Source organism: Myxocyprinus asiaticus, chromosome 13, assembly GCF_019703515.2.
Source record: "Myxocyprinus asiaticus isolate MX2 ecotype Aquarium Trade chromosome 13, UBuf_Myxa_2, whole genome shotgun sequence".
NCBI lineage: Eukaryota > Metazoa > Chordata > Actinopteri > Cypriniformes > Catostomidae > Myxocyprinus > Myxocyprinus asiaticus.
In genome coordinates this window covers 6,700,966-6,724,183 of record NC_059356.1, presented here as the reverse complement: position 1 = coordinate 6,724,183, position 23,218 = coordinate 6,700,966, and the positions used below count along the sequence as shown (strand labels likewise).

General features: G+C 36.0%; 1 protein-coding gene across 2 annotated transcripts; it reads right to left on the bottom strand.

Moving 5' to 3' along the window:
• Nucleotides 1–109: 109 nt before the first annotated feature.
• On the bottom strand, nucleotides 110–22,418 carry LOC127450383 (phosphoribosyl pyrophosphate synthase-associated protein 1-like). Of its 2 annotated transcripts, XM_051714469.1 has the most exons (11): nucleotides 22,134–22,418; nucleotides 21,564–21,616; nucleotides 18,899–18,965; nucleotides 18,468–18,640; nucleotides 18,160–18,275; nucleotides 17,997–18,052; nucleotides 13,822–13,964; nucleotides 13,070–13,108; nucleotides 8,379–8,449; nucleotides 8,127–8,273; nucleotides 110–1,825 (listed from the first exon to the last, which is right to left on the bottom strand). In XM_051714469.1, the coding sequence occupies exons 1-11, from the start codon at nucleotides 22,214–22,216 to the stop codon at nucleotides 1,667–1,669; spliced, it is 1,107 nt and encodes a 368-aa protein (XP_051570429.1). In that variant the 5' UTR covers nucleotides 22,217–22,418; the 3' UTR covers nucleotides 110–1,666. The 2 variants fall into 2 exon arrangements, with proteins under 2 accessions (XP_051570429.1, XP_051570430.1); XM_051714470.1 differs by lacking the exon at nucleotides 13,070–13,108.
• Between the last annotated feature and the right edge of the window lie 800 nt (nucleotides 22,419–23,218).

The following is a 23,218-nucleotide window of genomic DNA, read 5'->3' as shown; positions in this document are numbered from 1 at the left end:
ATCATAATATAGTATGCCCTCTCATAGCTTGCAAAGTCAATTGCATGGTTTTTTTTTTTTTGTGTTTTTTTTTTGCCTTTCAGTTCAATAAAGTGACAGCTGCAATCCATGAAGCAAATACATTGTGTTTATTTACAAAAATAAGATTGCAAATCAACAGCAGTGAAATAATACAGAACAATATAACAAAAATGTATGTCCTCCGTAAGGCTGGATCGAAGACCAAATTTGCACTACTGCAAAAATATCTGTGGCTCTAGGAGCTGAGAACCAAGCAGTGACTCTCAAAGAGACCTGGAGCACTGGGAAATTTTTACCTGCTCGACAGATCGCTACTGAAGTAGCTATCTGTGGGTTTACATTCCTGTTAGTTGGATTACAGTCCATGTTTTTCAAAGAATAAATTATGAAGCAAAAGCAAGTATTATCTGATTGGGTGGATGAAACTGACAACTAGCCAACTGCTCTTATTATATTTAAATTAGTTGATGCTGAACACTTCTGCACAGATAATTAAGCCTAGTATTGCTTGTCTGGTTTCAATTCCCTTTAGGTTTGAAACCAAAGTCTTATCTTCTACACCAGACTACACTGCAAATATAGAGATCGGCATTATTCCAAACACTGAAACAAGTTTTACATGCATTTTTTGCCCCCTTTAGTATTGTTATGTAGGAGTGCAGATGCTTTATTGGAGAAATATTCACAGTACTTGGTTCATTTAAAGCTCATTTGATTTGTAGTATACATTCATGCATAAATCAACCAACCAAAATGGCCAAAAACCAATAATCTTCTGGTTCCTTACTGTGCACCATAGATATCAAGTATGAATATTTAAGGGATAGTTCATCCAAAAATGGTGAAGAAGAACTTGGAGCTGTCAAGTCCCAAAATGAAAAAAGAAAAAAAAAATTTATTCATTAAAATGTAGTCCATTCGACTCATGCTCTTTATTCCGAGTCTTCTGAAGTTACACGATAGCTTTGTGTGCAGAAAGAAATACAAATTTGTCATCATTCACTTTAAGTAATCTTTTTTTGTCATTTTGGTGCTTGACTTGACCTTTTAACTTTCATTTTTGCAGCCAGGATCTTCTACAAAAATTCTCCTTTTGTGTTGAGACAAATGAAAGTTATATGGATTTGGAATGCCATTAGGGTGAATAAAACTTTATTTTTTATTTTTGGGTGAACTATTCCTTTATTTTATATCTCCTTCATTTGGCAGAATTAAAACAAAATGAATCAAAAAGTACTGGTAAGCACTGAAATCCAACTTCACTCTAAAAGAATCTACATACTTAAGAGTAGACCTACATTTTTTAATGTGGAATATAATTTAAAGGTGCAAAACAGAAGTTCAAGTAAGTGAACTCTTGCATATTAAGTTCTGTGCATTAGATTATGAAGGCATATCTGTGTGCCAAAGAATGAGAGATTCATTGCATGTATACTGTTAACACTAGGCTCTGAGTGAATTAATGTTAGATATCCATATCAATTCAGTAAGTTGTCAATAGGACTTTATTTGATTGTTTTGGAGGATAAAAGGAGTTTAATTTAGAATTTACGGTAACTTTTTGCATGGCACACCTTACAAAAGGGCAAATGTTTCCCCAAACTCTGGACCTCACCTCTGCCTCTAACACAAATTAATTTGTAGGCTAATCGTCTACTGTGATATTGCGGAACAGGTAGGCCATGGACTCCCCGTTGTGAATGCGACGGATCGCCTCGGCCAGGATCATACTGACATCTACTGTCTTGATCTTTGGACACTGCAGCTTTTGCACCTCATGAGGGACTGTGTTGGTCACCACCACCTGGAAGAGCATAAAATATATCACAAAAATTGGTCAGGAGGCAGTTTTGTAAATTAACCTTTAATTATATCGCTAGCAATCATTTGATACTGAACGTTCAGCTATAAACAGAACAAATCCATGTGAATAAAGGTAAGTAATTGCTGTGGGAACATCTGGCCCATTCTCCAGTTTCCATTGTTTTGCTTTTTTTTTTTTTGCAGACTTTTAACTTTCAAGAATATTGGGGGGATCACCATAGAGGATGCCTCCACCCCCAAAATTCAGATCAGTGGTCAACCAATAGGTTTTTTCTTATACTGTAATCCACCATTCCTAAAAATATGGTTTAGTTACAGCCTTGCAAAGTACCAACAGTTACCAATCATTACCAGCCCTAACTCTACAGCGCTACACAATTTTAACAACATCATTGTTATACGGAAATATTATATCTATAATTTGAATACAGTTTGAATAGGCCACTAAATAACTTCTGGTAGTATCAATTGCAGTGTGTCTTGTAATAAATCACACCTTTTAACTGGGAAAAAAAAGAACAATCCATGACATTCTCTTTCAAAAAAGAGTATTGTGCAATCGTGTTACATTCTAAATGTTTTGGGTTGAAAGTCAGTGCAAAAAAGGCTAATAATGGCTTTAACTAATAAATATTAAATACACACCACATACTGTGAATATATGTGTGTTTTGCACCAAGATTTATTATTATTTATTTTTTTTTGCCATAAAAGATGTTCAAAGATTGAGCTTGACTAGGCAAATGAACATCATGAAATACTGACAAAGTCTGTACGAGAAACCTACATCTGTTTGAACCATGTAGTCAAAAAGACTTGATGTCAGAAATATTAGTTATTTTTAAAAGGTGAAATGTCACAGCACAACAAGTGTCAAGTCAATTCATTTTTATTTGTATAGCGCCTTTCATAACATCATTTCAAAGCAGCTTTACAGAAAATCATACATTTACAGAAAATGAAACTGTAATATCTATAATGTCTTAAAGACATCATTGTGTAGTTTGATTAAATACATTTATGAAGTGTGTATAAAAATAAGTATTTAAATTTGTATTTAGAAACCCAGTGAGCAAGCCGAAGTAAAAATAGCACATAAAGTCAGCATAAAAGTAATCCATAAGACTCCAGTGTTTATATCAAAGTCTCCAGAAGCAATTTGATTGGTGAAACAGATCAATATTTAAGTCCGTTTTTACTATAAATTCTCCTCCCTGCTCAGTCAGTCTCCACTTTAACATTCTTCTTCTTGTGTTTTTGGTGATTCATTTTCTTCATGCATATCGTCCCCTACTTGGCAGGATGATGAATTTCTAGCAAAAATGGACTTAAATATTGATCCGTTTCTCACCCACACCTATCATATTCACTGGAGTCATACAGATTACAGTTATGATGCCTTTGTGATTTTTTTGGAGTGTCCAAATTTTGGCATTTGCATTGTATGGACCTACAGAGCTGAAATATTCTTCTAAAAATCTTTGTTTGTGTTCTGCAGAAGAAAGAAAGTCATACACATCTGGGATGGCATGAGGCATTCATTCATTTTTGGGTGAACTATTCTTTTAAGCTCAATCGACAGCATTTCTGGCATAAAATTGATTACAACAAAAATGTATTTTGACTCATCTCTTTAAAAAAAAAAGCAAAAATCTTGGTCACAGTAAGGCACTTACAATGGAAGTGAATGGGGGCCAATTTTTGAACATCAAAATACTCACTTTTTCAAAAGTATAGCCACGAGATATAAAGGATGAGTGTAAAAATGATTTTAGTGTGATAATCACTTACTAACCTTTTCTGTGTAATGTTATAGCAAGTTTTACAACTTCGTTACCATGACGATGCCCTAAAACCCTAAAATGCCTGTAAAAATATAAATTTAAACAACATAACAGCTAAAATAATACATGAGTTTTAACAAAGGAATTAATGTAAATGCTTTTATAAAATTATAAGCTTTACATTTCTGTCTTTAAACCCTACTTAAGTACAGTTTTTTTAATATTTGTACTTTGAGTATAAATATTTCTTTGGACTTTTACTTTCACTTTACTACATTTTAAAGAGAAAATTGATACTTTTACTCCAGACCCTTTCATTACTTTTGTGACTGAACACCTAAAAAAATAAAAAATAACAGCAGTATGTGCAAAAATGTATGCAGATCGGCGATAGTGATGTGTGATTCGCTGAAAGAATCATCTGAGTCAAATTTGATTTTAAATGAATTTAAATGTGATTCCTTTGAACTGAACAAAAAGATTCAAAAAGCAGTCTGAATGATTTGTTCTGAGAATCACGAATCTGAATCAAAATCACAAGCAAAGCGCGCGCCAGATTACGTGTTCCGTCGTCTGTCTCCACTAGGGAAGACAAGAAACTGCTCATGTGAGTAGGGTGACTATACGTCCTCTTTTTCCCGGACATGTCCTCTTTTTAGGACCTTAAAAAAGCGTCCGGACGGGATTTCTAAATTTGCGAAAATGTCCGGGTTTCGGCTTTAGTTGCATTATGATGTGCATCTGGTCTAATACTACATTGTGTGTGCGCGCATATTTGCATTGCTTTGACCACTCTTTGTAAGTCCCGCCTTCTCGCACACCAGTTGGTCGATTATAAGAGGCTTGCAGCAACTATTGGCCAAATTCCTGCCTGTCAATCTCTCCACGAACATGCAAAGCGCTGTTGTGTTTGGCATCAAACAGCTGCTTGACAGTAGCAGCAAATGACAGCTGAGTGGAAACAATGCCCAAACGAAAGTGCAAATTTACAGAAGATTTGCACAAAAAATTCCCATGCTTTCGTCCAGGTCGAGATCCGTGGGAAACAGAATGTATGACATGTAAAGCTGGCACTTATGTGTCAGTTGCTAATAAAGGTGCAAGTGATTTAGAAGCACACATTAGCTCTGCGAAGCATAAAGTGTCAGCAAAAGGTGAAAGTTCATCAGGTAAATTAACGGACTACTTTTTGCTACCAGGTAAAATTGTTTTCACATTGCTTAATTTTCCATGGCCATTCAAAATAATAGTAATAGTAAATGAAGGTACACTCATGGCATCAAATATTTTATTTTAGTACATGGACATTCAAAAGAATGTTGGAAATTTTTATTTTTTTATATATTTATGTTATGTCTTTTTCACTATATTAAAGTGTGCATTCATAAAAACACTGTTTTGAACCTATTTTTGTAGCTTGAAATGTCTGGCCACCATTCACCTGTATTGAATTGACATAGAGCTGAAATATTCTTCTAAATTCTTTGTTTGCATTCTGCAGGTGAAAGAAAGTCATACACATCTGGGATGGCATGAGGGCGAGTAAATTATGAGCACCAACAATCAAATAAGTTGCCATGGGTTTAATGAACTGTTCCATTATTTATGCAATTTACCTGTACTTTTGATACTTAAGTAAATATAATATCAATTACTTTAATACTTTTACTTAAGTCGTTTTCTCATGAGCTACTTTAACTTTTACTTGAGTCAATTTCCATGAAGGTAACTTTACATTTACTCAATTATGACAAATGGATACTTTATACAACACTGATTGTAAGTGCCTCACCGTAAGCTCGATTTTTGCTGCTTTATTTTTTTAAGAAACGGAGGGATGAGTCGACATCAATTTTTGTGGTAAACAACATTAAGCCACAAATGCTTTTGATTGAGCTTAACTTGTATTGAACCTGGAACATTCCTTTAAGACATCGTTCAGGGTTTTATATCTTGTGAGTGGAACTACTTTCTTCTGCCACGGATTCAGAGTCTTAGTTTTGATACAGTCCAAGCCTCTGTTGCTAGTTCGAAAACGTCACTTTATAACTAGCAACGGAGGATATGCTGCTTTAATGGAGAACTTACTGGAGTAACATGTTACTGTGTGAGTGAGAGAGAGAGAGAGAATAAGAGAGAAACTGAGAAAGATCTCGTGCGGAATTACCCATGTTTGCTGTGGCTCTCGTCAGCAATTACATCGCTTCAAACTGCCAAGATGTAAGTTTAAGTATATTTCTAAGCAGCAACAAGTGTTGCCATTCTTGTATATAGCTTTTCAGTTTCTAAACAACTGTTTACAATCCCACTGAGTTGCAGGGGTGTGCTGACATGAAGGCTCTTTGTTGCTTGTGTGTGAGTGAGTGTGCATGTGTGTCCATGTGTGAGAGAGCTAAAGAGAAGGAAAGGGGGAGCGCAAGGGTTTTTTCCACAGATATAAAAATATATTTTGGATAATATAGAAACTGTTGTATTGACCAAGTTGTGGGGTGCATTGACATCATGTGTGCGTATGCATGTGTGTCGGTGTGTGTAAGTGTGTGTGTGTGTGTGGATGAGAGCGAAAGAGAGAGGGAGCGCTAGGGTGCTTATCAAAAGAAAATGATTTTTTTTTTTTTATATTATACACATTGTTTGTCGTTCTTATCCGATGTACTAAGCAGGGCTCCAGACTAAAAAAAAATGACTAAGGAGCCATTGGCTCCTAAACTGAAACATTAAGGAGACAAATGGCTGTTTTTAGTCACCAAATCACAGAACTGCTCCATTTAGATTGCTGTTCAGAAACAAGATAGAAAGCAGAAGAAAATGAAGTCAGCTGATAACCCATTAATCTGAGGTTTAATAAACAGTATACAGTATTATATAGTTGAGAAGATAAGTTTGCATTCCATTTTGTCTCATAAATGGTCACACCCCTTTCATAATTTATACAAATAAGAGATAAAAGATGTTTTTATTTAATACTGCTCTTCACAATCTACATTACAGATAATTACATAAAGTATTGTCTGCATATAGTAGTTTGTTGTCTTCTTGAGCATCAATGAATGTTTGCACAGTTGTGAACAAGCCCCTCAATTGTCTTAAGTGTCAAAAGATTGAACTCCATATTCATATATATATACAGTATATGAATTGTTTTACAATATTGCATTAGTCTTTTACTGTTACCAGATGGCCAGACACAGAGACTACAACAGTGCAAATTGAATGAAATCCCAGAAGCAGTTTATTGTGCTACTCCAATCCCAAACAATAATTACCAGAAGAAAAAAAGTGGTACATAATACAGGACTTTTAATTGTAAAGAAGCCCGAAATACACATGGGACTCTTATTTTGAAATGGCTGCACTCCCAGTTGTGAGCTCACTGACAGCTGATTCGCTGAGAAAGTGACTCTGATTCAATCTGCTAACCTAAGCTCCTGAGTTCAAACCCTCAGTTCTTTTCGGGTGATTCATGAAAAAGATCTGGTTTAAAAGAAAAATTTGGTCACGACTCTCTCACCCTGGGTTTGTTGTTGTTGCGTGCGGTGCAACAAGCTTGTCACCACAACAGAATGGGTGAAAAGCAGCGCGAGACACACTGATGGTGCGCGCTCTATAGATGTATTCAATTACCCACAAGATAATATCTGATGAAACCGCATATGAACGCACACAACCAGACTGTCGCCAATGGCGACTAGATTTTAAATTATAGTCGCAATAAATGATTTTAGTCGCAGTCTGGAGCCCTGTGTTGTGGGGGTGCTTTGCTGCAGGAGGGACTGGTGCACTTCACATAACAGATGGCATCATGAGGAAGGAAAATTATGTGGATATATCAAAGCAACATCTCAATACATCAGCCAGGAAGTTAAGGCTCGGTCGCAAATGGGTCTTCCAAATGGACAATGACCCCAAGCATACCTCCAAAGTTGTGGCAAAATGGCTTAAGGACAACAAAGTTAAGGTATTGGAGTGGCAATCACAAAGCCCTGACCTCAGTTAGGCAGAACTGAAAAGCATGTGCGAGCAAGCATGCCTACAAACCTGACTCAGTTACACCAGTTCTGTCTGGAGGAATGAGCCAAAATTCCAGCAACTTATTGTGAGAAGCTTGTGGAAGGCTACCCAAAACATTTGACACAAGTTAAACAAATTAAAGGCAATGATACCAAATACTAACAAAGTATGTAAACTTCTGACCCACTAGGAATGTGATGAAAGAAATAAAAGCTGAAATAAATCATTCTCTCTACTATTATTCTGACATTTCACATTCTTAAAATAAAGAAGTGATCCTAACTGACCTGAGACAGGGAATGTTTTCTACGATTAAATGTCAGGAATTGTGAAAAACTGAGTTTAAATGTATTTGACTAAGGTGTATTTAAACTTCTGACTTCAACTGTATACCGTATATATGCACACACACACACAAACACACAAATGGCACCATTTCCTGAGAATGAGACATTTACTGCACTGTGAAAGGGCTGAAGCACTCACCACGTCTATGGCAGACTCCTCGATGAGACGTGGGGCGTCTGCAGACAACAGGCCATGGGTGGCCATGATGTAGATCTTATATGCTCCTCTCTCTTTCAGAATCTCAGCGGCTGCCACAAAGTCCTCCACATCATCGATGATGTCATCCTACACGGGGTAGGAGACAGGATGGAAGCATCATGCACTGCTTGCCTTGGCTATTGCAAAGAAAACAACATACATCTAACTAGTCCAAAAATAGTCATTTCTTACGACGATGATGGCGATGCGTCCTCCAACATCTCCAACAACGGTGATGGGTGGTTTCTCCTTGGCCATCATTACTATAAATAAAAATATCAACTAGTCTGTCAAGCAATCATTTCAGGAAACTGTAATTAGACCAAAGACGCCCATCAATCACATTCCATCATCACAGTAGATTGGGTAAGATGGGTTCAAGTGTATGTATTGGCCTAAATCTCAACCATCTCGGATCCTCAAATGGAAAAATGACCATCTGAAGAGTCCTACAGGGACCAAATTACACACTGGATAACACTGGCCTATGCTGCAAACAAATAATTTTCTGTCAAAACATTTTTTTGTCTTGTTTTGCCATAAAAATAAACATCCTAAATATTCATAAAGATCAGGTGTATAATATCTGTGCCACTATCATCACCAAACAGTATTGCAAAAAACATAATGATTGTTTCCAAACAGGTTTCCAGAACACTGCTCATTTACCATTGGTTGCCCAATCAGACAGTTCTGTCAATGTTGCTATGTCGAGTTGGCCGGAATGCAACATTTCGATAGCATGACAAAGCCTCAGTGTTTACACTATTGGGGGAAATCAACAAATTAATGGCTTACTTATAGGTGTGTCGGCTTATTTAGCTGGGATAGACAAGAGAAAGTAATTTAACATCGAAAAAAATTAAACACATCAGCTTTAAAACCAAATACATTTACTTGATCAGCAAAATTGTACATAATATAGACTTGTTTCCAGAGCATATACCTTGAATTTAAATTAAGTTAATTTTTCTTACCCTAATGGCAAACTTTTTTCCTATTTTAAGGATAAATCTAATACAATTTAGTAAGGTTTATACTTAAAGAGCAATACTTCAATATACTGTTTATTTCCTGAAAACAAGTCTTATCTTTTGCTTTTCAGTTTTTTTCCTTCCAGTTTTAAGGATGTTTAGATATTTTACTGGAAAACAAGACAAAAATACTGAGTAAGAAAACAATTTCTCTAGTGTACTTGTTTGGAGAACGCTTCCCATTTTACCCCACCTACAATTCAATCAAAATTAGAAATGAAAAAAGAACTGGGGGTGGGGGAATACGGCACAAGCCATGCGATATGATCATCTCTTGTTACCAATATACTTAATTTGAATATCTAGAAGTATACTCTTAAGAGTCAGTGTTGGAAACTACAAGATAAATCAATCTCGTCCTTGAGTCAACATGACAGACTCCAAGACATTGCTGTATGTTGCTGTTTAGGAATGATTGTGGGGCTGATCTCACTGAGCCAAAACACACGCTCCAACCCAACTGAACATAAGAGAGGAAGACTGGAGAATACACAGGGGTTAAAGGAGTTATACATGCCTTCAACACATGCCTTTCATTAAGAGCACGACCTACAAAGCTTTTCATTCTTCATACCATTACTTTTACAGATCAATGATCAATAAACCACGTCTGATAATGTAGCGAGCCGCTGTCCAACACAATTCTAAAGTGGAACCTTTGTAAGGGGCTGTTCACACAGGACACATTATAAACAACTTGGAATATGGAGTTGGCATGAATATGGACAACATTTGTGATTCTTTTCTTGTTGGAGCTTGGAAGTATCAATCACCATCTACTTTCATTGAACGAAAAAGGCAGCTCAGGCATTCTTCCTCGCATCTTCTTTTGTGTTTCATGGAAAACAGAAAATAATAAGGGGTTGGAGCAACATGGCGGTACATGCTCAATACACTTGAGACCTTCATCCCATCCCAGATCTGACTGGTACATTATTTTAAAACTGACATTGCATGTCAAAAGATGAAACATTTTGCATTTGATTCAGCATTTTAAAAACAAGGCGCTCATGACGTAAGATGCTAAAAATATGCAGCACCATGCGGCACAGCGGTCAACACTTCCATCTGGTGAATGTTGACACAGACCAACAATTAAAAAGTAGTGCAAATGGAACACAAGAATGTGTCTTCTATGAACAGCCCTTAACATATGGTGATGGACAATAGCAAATTTGAGGTGTGAGTTTGTTTATGGCCGTAAGCTGTCCATAATCTCTACGAGTAACAAAAAGAGTTTTACCTTCCATAATAAACCAAATATGCATTAATATTATATTGACTAAAAAGAAACAAAATTAGGGATGCAATGATGAATCTGCCACCAAGACTTTTCTACCAGTTATTGACTAAATTAAAACCATCAGCAAATCGGTCATAGGCGTAAAAATAAAACACAGATATGAAAAAACTATGGTTAATTTAAAATTAACTATAAATTTATTGCACTGTATAAAGCTAATAATAATTGTTTGTGTTATAAAGAAACAACACGCAAAATAAAATAAATCTGAAAAAGTAAAGCATGTTGATGCATAATATGAATTTGTAATGTTCTATAATAATATGGAAAATGTGAGTTCTCTGGTTTAGAACTGCAAAAAAAAAAAAAATTGGTTTAGAAGTGCAAAATAACATTTAATTCTCCCATATGAATCGTCATTTTTTTTAAAAAAAATTTTTATCTTGTATTTATGTTTTATTATGGCTCTCTTCAAAGGAAATGTTTATAAAATAGCTTTTGCACATCTTTGTACATTTTTAAAGATAATTCCTAAGCAAAACAGTGATCTGATGACAAAAGGTGGAAAGTGGCAAAATATCTGTATTTGGCCTGTTGTTTTTTTTAAGTCAGGTATCGACCAAAAAGTTCATACTGGTGCATCCCTAACAATTTTGTGACTTTAACATATTAAATGTGATTATGTGGCTATTGTATTTATCACTGCTGGCTGTGTACTTCTACAATAATGTGGACAATAAGCATTGCCTGACTTTTTTATTTTTTTTATTTTATTGGCCCTGTATCTACTACATCTGTACTACAACTTTCCGTGAACAACTTCCTCTTTTAATCAAGGTCATGTGTTTCCAAGACAGTGTGAGGGCCTTGGTTACAAGCAGCTAAAAATCTGTAAAACTCTAGTCTATGGGATCCCACAAGCAGGCATGATGTGTTGATTGGCAAGATGAGCCTCGATCACAACAAAGGCTTTTCTCTCAGCCAGACATTCAATGGCTCCATTTCTCAACAAAGTTAATTACACAGAATTTGAAAGTAAGCACTCCATTTGAGGCTTCTTAGTTCTGTTTGGAAGCACTCGGAAGCTTACACATCCATTTTTTACTTTGCAATCAGGGCTGGGCGGGATGACAGTATACTGTATATATCATGCAATGGTAGACAATATTCATTCAAACAGGGGTAGATACATCCATGTGGCTATTAGAGAGCAGGAATGTTACGTTTTTCGTAAAGCCGTTTGTCTGTCAAAACTTAACAAGATAATGCTTCGTGATGCGGCACAATTGCAGCCAATCAGAATATATTTTATGTTTAATATACAGTTATGCGGAGCAGGATTTTGGACCAGTGGGAGTTCACAGTGGGCGGGGTTACACAGTGAAACGGTGTAAAAATAGAAACCAAGAGATTGCTAAAATGTAAAATTTGTATCATCTAAAATGCTTTAGGAATTATCAAAATTATACTATTTATTATATTTGTAATTGTTTTAATTAATTTTAATTACATTTATTTGGTATGCTATTACAATTAATTTGATTATTTAAATCGCATATCATGTAATTAATTTGATTTAAACATTTTATTGATTGACAGCCCTAATTATATTTCACATATTATATTAGTTGCAATGTTTTGAGTTTTTATCTCAACTGTTCTATTATGTGAAACTTATTATTTAGTCATTATGAATATCTTTATCTTTTGGTTTACGTCCATCAAGTTCCAAATTAAAAAACTAAAAATAATCAAATGAGATGAAGTACCATACATTTTAATAGTATATAATTCACTGGATTATCCACATATGAGCATCACCACATGGTTATTTAATACATTAAAAAAAAACATTTCCACTGCATTTCCAGCAAAAATAACTAAATTGTGATATATACAGTTACCGTGAAATAAAAATACTCTATGATTTAAGCTGAAGTGTGTAACTTTTTGGTGTTAAAATCCTTTCTTCCATATTCCAGCTTTATATGCAGAGGCGATTATAAGTCATTTGTAGGATAATTTTTTCGAAAACTCGAAAAACACTGTGTCTCTGTGGCACTATACAAAATCCTCTGTTTGTTTTGAGTGGCCTGTCCAGCCGAAACAATAACTTTGACTCAACCAATGACATGATTTTTGGCCAGGACTATCTTGTTTGTTCGATCAACAGCCGATGGGGGTGTATTCAGAAAGCTGTTCTGAAAACAATGTTTATTTTTGCAAATCCGCTGAGTGGCACTAGTGACGCAGAAATTACACACTTCAGCTTTAACTTAAACTGTGTCATAAAATTTGGGTCATACCATCCACCCTAACTGTTTATAATATTTAATAACTGCTTTATATTCAGTAAATACATTATTTGAATCATATATTATTTTAAGACTATTTGTCAAAATATGGAATGAATAATTAAAGAATAAAGAACCTCAATGGGCTCTAAATCAATGGCTTTTCTCTAAATATATGGTGAAAATAGTAATGTCTTCAGAGTGCTTGAATTACAGACACTGAGAGACCTCAGCCACTGCACGCATGCAAGAAGGAACCATTTCAGCGTGGTTACTGCTGTGATCGTAGCAAATAAAAGTTAATCGTCATACTTGGGAGCTCAATGCCTGGGAACGGAGCTTGTTGTTTGCCTATTTCCAATAAATAAACATCAAGTTACACAAAAATCCACACACAAATGATAGAACATACAGACAAGAAACTAGAACTTCAACAATCCACAACAACAAACCACCTTTTTTAGGAGATAATTCAATTTAAGAGGGCTATGTACTTCAATAACCTTTCATATAAATTAGTGGCTTAAAAGGAGAGCAAAGACAAGGAGTGTTCTGAGGATTGTCGAAGTCCATTCAAAAACTATAAATGTAAACACAGCAACTTGGAGTGAACTCCTATAAGGCAATGTATGTTAGAGAATACAGAATAAGTAATATAGAAGCAGTATATGCAATAATGAAAATAGTGGCCGTGTCTCAAAACCTACAGAGTTGAATGGTCTATTGCCTTTAAAGGTAGCTGTCTAAATAAAGAATCCCAAATTCAATGCTGTTGCAAATGTTGGCCAGAATGGGGTATGCTAGGGTATGAATGACCAATAATTTGTAAGGTAAAAGGCTTTACTTTTGTTAAGCATAAAATATTTTTTACATTTATTTTGATTTTGGGGTGAAATATGACCTGACATGTTTTTGACAGTCGCAAGATTCGCTCATTCACTGATTCCCATTTCAAATCATTTAAAATAAGAGAACTCTGAGAAGCCCAATCAGTGTTGTTGGTCTTGTTTGGGCTTATACTGTAATAGTAACAATCAACAGATGCACAATGTGGTGGTTCTTACATGGTAACTCCAGGCCGGGGTGTCCAGTGTTGCGGACGCAGGGAGGAGATTGCCGCCCATCTGCCATGTCTGATTCTGAACACTGAGCTTCACCGTGCATGACGGCCAGACCGAGACGCAAACGCTCCGCATATGACTGAGCCCTGCAAAGAGAACCACGAGAGAGATAATTGGGTTACATGGTTGCCTTAGATACATGTCCTTGGATGCGTGGCTGGTTGTGATTGAGAGATTCAAGGAGTTTATGCTTTTTGAAAGATTTATCGCCAAGAGAAATGGGAATTAAGAACCGGTCGAGAAAACAGACAGTAAAAACTCATCACATCTATTGCATTTTTATTGCTGAAAGTGATAAGTGTGGGCTGATACGTGAACAAATGACTCAAATACCAATTCCTTTTAATGAATCAGTCAAAAAGATTCATGAATCATTCTCAAATTATGAGTTTCTTAAAAAGTAATAAAAGAATCATTAATGGAATCATGTAAGGAATGTTCTGGGTTAAATACAAGTTAAGAGCAATCAACAGCATTTGTCACATAATGTTGATTACCACAGAAAATAATTAATCTTAATTGCTTAACAGTCTCTCATTTCCTTAAAAAATACAAAATAAATACTCGCAGTTACAGTGATGCACTTACAATGGTAGTGAATGGGGTTGTAATGGTGGCGGGCCCCAAAGAGAATTTAAATCAGCAAATTAAAGAGATACTAAATAAATAAACAAATTAAACAAACTGATTTACTTAGTTCGGTGCCAGACAAGCTCAGTCTTGTCAAATAATACTGTTTTCACCCAGAATAGCTCTTTAAGCCACCGGTTACAAAACACATGAATCAGATTCCCACACAAAGAAAGTTCAGTTTCACAGTTACATTTTCACCAGTCAACAAGGAATCAAACAACAAAACTGGCACTTTGGCTCAAGTTCAAATACAGTCTTTACACCGTTTTTTTTTAAAGATTTTTTTGTCCAACAATAATAAAGAAAACAAACAACCTTAAAGTTAGTGAAAGTTGGTGCCTCTGAAGTAGAAGTATCTCTGATGCTTGAAAACCTCGGCAAATTCAACACTCCATTGCTCACCAATACGGCGTGAGTGAGAGAAGTAACGAGAAGGAAAGAAAAAAAACAAAAAAACAAAGAAAACATTAAATAGTGAATTCTTACATCACATTTTAAACATTAAACACTTGCTTATATTTGCACTGAATCAAACCAAACAGCGCGATCACAAAGTGCTTCATGAAAGTAGGTGCGTGAATGTTTGTGGAGGTTTGCGTGTGGCAAAAGGGTGTGTGCGTGTGTATGCGAGATGAGCGCTGGCCGATAATGGCAGGGAGGAAAGTTTTGAACGTATGAGGTTTAAGGGCTTTAAAACAGGAATTCACCAGGAGAGCTCGCTCGCACTCATCAGCACAAAAGACTTGCTTCGCTCTGCAGCTGGCGTCCAGAGGTGCAGCACGCAACACTCAATCGATCGCCCCGGCAACTCACGCTCACTCTAGCGATCTACTTCTGGCCCAAACACAGCGATGTCTCACTGACTAGGCGGCATCTGTCTCATCTCAGGTCACCTGCTCCTTTTTCTCCTACAACTCCACCCTATATACACATTTCCTCACTCCGGATAATTGGATAATTGGATAATTGATTTCTCTCCTCCATTCAGCCATGCAGCATCAAAGACCTCGTATGTTTTTCCGTACTGCCACAGGGTCAGTTCATAAACATTAAAATACACATTAACATGCACACTGTTTCAAAAGTACATTACACACGTAAACATGAATTTAGTGTGACAAAACCGCTTTAAAAAAGGCTTTACCTGGGGCCTGGGTAGCTCAGCGAGTAAAGACGCTGACTACCACCCCTGGAGTCATGAGTTTGAATCCAAGGCACGCTGAGTGACTCCAGCCAGGTCTCCTAAGCAACCAAATTGGCCCGGTTGCTAGGGAGGGTAGAGTCACATGGGGTAACCTCCTCGTGGTCGCTATAATGTGCTTCTCGCTCTCGGTGGGGCGCGTGGTGAGTTGTGCATGTATGCCTCGGAGAATAGCGTGAAGCATCCACAAGCGCTATGTCTCCGCGGTAACGCGCTCAACAAGCCAAGTGATAAGATGCTCGGATTGACAGTCTCAGACACGGAGGCAATATTACAATTTATACAACTTTACAGCTCAAATAATACACAAGTTTTAACAGAACAATTAATGTAATGTAATGCTTTTAAAACAAATTATAAACTTCACATTTCTGCCTTTAAACCCTCAAAAGATGGGCCACATTCACTTCCACTGTAAGTGCCTCACTGTAACCTCAATTTGTTCTTTTATTAGAGAAAAGAAGGGATGAGTTGAAATACATTTTTGTGGTAATCAACATTATGCCACAAATGCTGTTGATTGAGCTTAACTTGTATTGAACCCGGAACATTACTTTAAGTGGAACTGGAAGCAGAATCGTTAAATTTCTTTTTAAAAAAACTTTCTAAATAAAAAAGTAAATAAAAACATTCATTACCAAGTAAATGCCCCACTGAACATGCACAAATGAGTATAAATTACACATACATTTACAGATATCTTTGACTTACACTACAAGTCAAAAGTTTGGACACACTTTAATGCTGAAAACTTAATTGTGTACTGCTTAAAAATGTATTGTGTAAAACTAAAATTCTAATTAAATGTATACATTTGATTTATTTTTATTTGTATCTATTTATTTCTTTTTTTAAACTGATTAGTTGGATGGGTAGTAGAAAAAGAGAGTCCAGCATACATGTGAACTTTAATACTAAAAAGTAGTGCCCGACCGATTTTATAGGCCGATATTAGCCTCTCACTATATATCGGTATCGGCGTATATTTTACCATATGCGCAGATATGAAAACTTTTTTTAGAACATATAATGCAGAAAACAATGCTTTAGAATTGGTGTCATTGAGTACATACTGGAAAATTTTAAACAATGACCCCATCATTTTCCCTTTTCAATTTAACTAATATAAAGTTAACCTTGTCCCTGACAACCGTCACTCATGTCTGTTTGCTGTTAGCCAGCTATAGTTTGTCAGTGCAGTCAGTAATGTAGCAGATTGAAAGGTAAACATCAGAACATCTTTTTGCAGCTCAGCAGACAACGGTGCGGTGGTGGATTGTGTCTGTTGAGTGTTGATTTCACGCTACGTTGTTACCTAGTTAGTGAGACGCAGTGCTGGTCCATCTTTTACTCTCCGTGACAACGAGCTTATAGCTAACTAGCTAACCACGTAGCTTCTTTCATACATTGTCAGCTGAGTGGAAGCTAATGTGTAAACATGTATTCACCAAACTGTTTTGTTCAAGATTCACAGTTTGGTACCCCCTTCAACCGAACAATTCCAGTCATTGCATTTATAGAATTTAATATTTAAAAGTCTGGTTTTCCACCGTTGAAAGTTTCCCCTGAACTTGTATAGCAGAATACGGTGTAACACCGCTGCCGCTGTTTTTCTCTTGTCTTGGCAGGTGTAAATGCTTCTTGTTTTACAACCTGCCAATAATTGACTGGCAGTATTAAAATAGTCAGCATTTGACTGATCCTAAACAGTACTGATATTTATTAAGCTATTTATTGTATTTTTATTTATTCTTTATTTAAATGGTCAGCATTTGACTGATACTAAACAGTACTGATGTTATTGTTTGATAAAAATATTTGTTTAAGAAAGCAGCCTTCTGAGTATCTTTGCATAGTCATATCGGTGCAAAATCGGTGACCAATCTACATAGAAAAGGTCTGTTTTCATTCCAGCTCAAAAATTAACTATATCGGCCACCATATCGGTAATCTGTGAATTTTCCCTCTAAAATCGGTATCGGTCTAAAAAATCCCATATCGGTCGGGCTCTACTAAAAAGCATTTTAGGATGCACCTCATGAAGTTGATAGAGTGTGTGCAGAGATCTAGACAAAGATTGACTACTCTCAAGAATTTGAAATATAAGATGATTTTGTTTAATATTGTTTTGGCTTTCACTTTCATTTATGTTTGAACACAGTTCTGATTAATTTAGTCATATACTAACATAAAAAATAGTAATAATAAAGAACAGGTGTGTCCAAACTTTGGCCTGGTAGCGTATTATACAAAGAGAACACAATCCAAACCATGTGCTGGTTACCTTTTGGCAGCGGATGGGGACTTGGCTACAATGATTGCGTTTCTATAATCAGGAACCTGAGCAAGAAAGAAAAAGGACGAACATATAATGATCCTTTTGTTTCAGTAGATTTGTTTCTCCTTGCTATTTAAAGGGGAAGTTAATATCTGTTAAATCTGCCCACCTCCTCCTGAATGTACTGCAGCAGGAACGGAGACGCCCGCAGGTTATCCACAGGGAAACTGAAGAAGCCCTGGATCTCTTTCTGGTGTAGATCCATGGTGATTATGTGAGTCAGGCCTGGTTAACATTGCAGATTATTAAAGGCAGAGCTCACACAAAAATGAAAATACTGTCAAAATCTACTCGCCCACATCTGGATCCAACCATGGTTGTAATTATCATTTTTTTGGTGCATGTTTCTATTAAAGCTTGCTTAAAATCACTATTTTATAACATAAAAACAGACGTAGGGCCATCATAGATCATTACCTGCTTTGGCTAACATGGATGCGAGCAGCTTGCACACTATCGATCCCCTCTTCCTCATCTTACACTGTTTACTATAGGGGAAGTATGGGATCACACCAATGATGTTCTTGGCACAAGATGTCTTCAGTGCGTATGCAATAATCAGCAGCTCCATAATAGCAGTGTTCACGTCTCTGACAGATAAAGAATCGTGTATTTTAGCCAGTGTCCTTGTGAAGAGTTTGGATGGAACAGAACAAACAAGATCGATGAAGCTAAGAATAAAGTGTTATGCTAAAACACAGGCTCAGAGGAGTACAAATCACTCAAACTTACCAAGCAGGCTAAATCATCATTATTGTGCTTGCTGAATATGTTTAAATCCATTTTAGCTAATTCAGTGATAATCAGTTAATTAGGTCTAATATTCTCCCTCTCATTGGCACTCTTACCTGGGAATGGTTTGGATGATGAAGATTGTTTGGCCTCTAACAGACTCTTTGATCTCAACTCTGGTTTCTGTCACAAATGAGCAAAGCCATCAAAATAAGAACACAAATGTATTTAGTACAAACACTAAGAACACTAACATCATCCTTTAGGTGACATGAAGATGACATTTCACACTGAACACATCCAGGGCATATTGTAACCCAGATAAAAAAAAAAGATGATGATGATGATGATGATGAAAAAGTCTTTTTTCAACCCCTAAATTGTCATTACCCTAATGCGCCCCACTGAACAAAGTTTAAACACTTAATGTGTGACAAGTATTTTACTAGATAAAAATTAACAATTTTGTTGTTTTAAACATTCAATTGTGTTATCCATTGCACGCCTCTCTGGTATCCTTAATTCTAATTGGTCAGTATTCAGTTGTGAAATATTATCAGTCTCTACTATTGAGCAAATAAAATGATTTCAACTCAATATTTGACACATCATGTCAGAGACCTGATCACCCCATCAGAGTTTATTTTGCAATAATGACAGAATTATCATAGATTATTTTCCCCTATTGCTTTTGTTTTAAAATTTAATAAAATGAATTAAAAAATATTGTTTTCTCAATAAATCATACAGTGAGGGAGCTGAATCGAAACAATCCTGGTCTAAAACACTTATTTTCACTTTTTAACATTTTATATATAAAACACTTTTTGCAGAAATTGACACACAAAACTTTAAATGAGAGATAAATCTTTCATTTTAACCATGTTTTGCAATGCAAATTAGAGAAAGTTATTACGACTAATTCTGGTGGATTTAAAGTATGGCACCTTGATCCCGCTACAGAATAAGGAAATACAAAATAGCAAATCTGACTTTTTATCTCACAGCTACTATTTCTCGCACTTTCGTCCTTATATCTCGCAATTTCAATGTTATTTCTATTCAACTGCATGATATAACTCACAATTGTAACTTTATTGCTTGCAATTTCAACCTAAAATCTTTCAATTTCAACTTCATTTCTTGCAATTGCATGATATAAACTCACAATTGCAACTTTACTGTAAAAAAAACTTTACTCACAATTAAAAAAAAAAAAGATTCTCGCAATTGCTAATTTATATCTCACAATTGCAACTATTTCTCGCATTTTCAACTTCAATTCTCGCAATTTTAACTATTCCTCACAAATGTGACTGTTTCTTGCAATTTCGATCTCTGTATTTCACACTTTTTACTTTATTTCTCGCAGTTGCGTGATAAAACTCACACTTGCATTATATAAACTCAAAACTGCGACTTTAGAACTCACAATTGCTACTTTATTTTTCACAATTTCAAACTTATGTCTCGCAATTTCAACTTTATGGGAATTGTGTGATATAAACTCATAATTGCACTGTTTAACTCACAATTTTTACTTTATTGCTTGCCATTTCAACTTCATTTCTCACAATTGTGTCTCTATTTCACCCAATTTCCATTTTATTTCTTGCAGCTGCTAGATATAAACTCGCAATTGTGACATTAAAACTCAGAATTTTTACTTTATTTCTCACCATTGCGAATTGAAATCTCAGAATTGTTATTTCTTGCAATTTTGACCTTATATCTCACAATTGTGACTTAATTTTAATTGTCTTTATTTCTCGCAATTAAGTGATATAAACTCGCAATTGCCACAAACTCGAAATTTTCACAACTGCGATCAATATTTTTCACAATTTCAAACTTGTCTCGCAATAACAACTTTGCTTTCATGCAATTTCAAACTTATATCTTGTAATTTGGACTTTCTCGCAATTGCAAAAAAAGTTGCATGACATAAACTCAAAATTACGACTTTAAAACTCATAATTTTAACTGTATTCCTGGCAGTTGAGACATTATATCTCACAATTTTGACTGTATTTCTCGCAACTGCGGGATGTGCATGAGTAGTCGACTAATCAAGTACTCGTTCTGCACCAGCTAATCGACTATTAAAAACACTACTAAAACATCGCAAATTAATTTTCTTTGCCTGTTGTAGGCAACGCTGAATTATAATGTACTCTCCCTCTGAATATCTTACAGCTGAGTCCACTGGGGGTAAGGGGTTGTGGATGTGTCGTCGAGGTTTTGGATGGATTATTTCCAAAAATAAAACCATAGTTTGTTGAAGTTATCTTATTTTGAAACTCATGTTTGGGAATAAAACAAAATATAAATTCTCGTACGTGTCATCCTTTTTTTACTTATGTTTTCATTTACAAGTAATCGATTACTTGTTTATTGGTTAAGAGTACTTGACCGCAAAATTACTCAAAAATGCCCATCCTGAATATAAACTTGCAACTGCGTGACATAAATTCACAATTGCAACTTTATAGCACACAATTTTGACTGTATTTCATGTTTTTTATGTTTTCATTTTAATTCTGGTGTTGGGATCAAGAAGTCACCATATTATAGGATACACTTACCCTAAATTCAGCATAAATCAAACACTTTATGCTATTTTAAATTAATACCTAAAAGTGTATGCCATTATTTTTAGAACTATGGTAAAGTGTATGAGATGTTCTCATTACCATAGTGAGAACTGCCACATGTAATTAGGTCAATGTTAAAAATGACAGGGTGATGGGGGATCTAAAGTTCAAAAAGTAAAGCATTCACCTCTGTTTGATTCCTGGTAAACAACAGATTTCCCCAGCTCAACTCCCAGACGCCTGAGGTGCAGACACAACAAGAAAATCAGGATTAGCATTCCAAACTGCACGTTCCCATCATAATTAAAAGCTACTTAAAGGTACAGCTGAATGACAGTCTGATTAAATAGATGTTATTCTCTCGGTCACGTGGTTTTCTTCATGAATGCAGTCTATTTTCAAGAGCACTGATGCATGATGCTCTGTTCGTGTGCAGAGGATATTATATGAGGAAAGCATTGCATTATATTTCCATGCAAAGGGACTTATTACAGGTTTACAGACTTTTAGTTCTCATCCAGTAAACTGAGGTTCAGTATCTTGATCTGATAGTAAATGGATCAATCCTGCTGGTGGTGGGGGACTCTTTGCACTTTGGCATCACAGTATGTTAAGAAAACATCAGATGTCATGTGTTCTGCTAATCCAAAGGCCAAAATCCTACAGTAGCATCAATGCACATTCATACAACAGCAAGATCAGCCTCTAAAATGACGATCCAGGTTAAGTGTTGTGCTGTTAGTAATGGGATACGTACTCAGTAATCTTCTTAGCGAGTTCAGTGCATGCCGGCGTGGAGTTTGCAGAGAAAACACGATAACCGCTTTTTGCCACGTTCATGATGAATTATCTAAAGATCAACAACAGATCGGATCCTTTTCCCACGTCTATCGGTACGCCAGCAATGAATACAAAGTTGCTGGGTTTTATCTCTGTCTTTAAATAAGAAATCCAACTGTGAATCATGTAAGTAATGAACTGATCTGAGGCACTCAACAAGTTTACTGCAGTTTCCACACCAGTCGGTTCTCTCACAGCGGGTTCTGGTGGTGTCTGTAAGAATGAATACTCACTACAGCCACCTGCTGGTGTGGATGCAATACAACGCCTGCGTGAACAAGCAACCACTCGGTTTCAAAACACAAATCAATTTGACTCGTACTAAGCTCAGACATAAAATAAAACTGAATGGTGTAACTACTGAATACAGACCAAACATATTTGTTTGAATAATATGAGAAGCACTAGGGGTCAGACGCCCCCTTTCTTATTCACAGTAGTGGCGTCTTTAATTTTTGGCAGGAATAAAAACAACCTGCAGGAAAATCTAGTTTAACACTGAAGTATGTAGATTTTTCTGTGTTAAAATTCCTTCTTCTATCCCAGCTGAATATTCAAGACAACTATAAGAAACCCATTCATACGTTGATTTTCTCGGAAACTGCAAGCACTGTTTTTCTGTTTGTTTTGAGAGACCCGCTTAGACCCGCCCCAGTAACATTACTCAACCAATGGTGTGAGCTGGGGGGGCGGGACTTTCTTTGTTTGACCAATGGCAGATGGGGGGAAACTATTCAGAAAACTGTTTTAAAAACACTGTTTATTATTGCAATTCCGTTTGGTGGTGTTAGTGGTGCAGAAATAACATACTTCAGCTTTAAAGGACACCTCTTTACTTTTATTTGTTACACGGTAACGTTTAAAAACTCCTTAAATATTTTCACACACAACGAGGGAAACATTTTCACCCACACATATTTCGATGGAGGGGTAGAAATATTGACACAAAGAGATCTAATCATCTGATTACTACTCTTGTCTATAACCACATCAGTATTATAC

Bases quoted from the DNA above. Each gene is read 5' to 3' on its own strand.
- LOC127450383 (XM_051714469.1), bottom strand. From the start codon at position 22,216: ATGAACGTGGCAAAAAGCGGTTATCGTGTTTTCTCTGCAAACTCCACG. The intron at 21,617-22,133 runs GTACGTATCCCA...TCTGCACCTCAG, and splicing joins CTCGCTAAGAAGATTACTGA to GCGTCTGGGAGTTGAGCTGG. The intron at 18,053-18,159 runs GTGGGCAGATTT...TTTCTTGCTCAG, and splicing joins TGCAGTACATTCAGGAGGAG to GTTCCTGATTATAGAAACGC.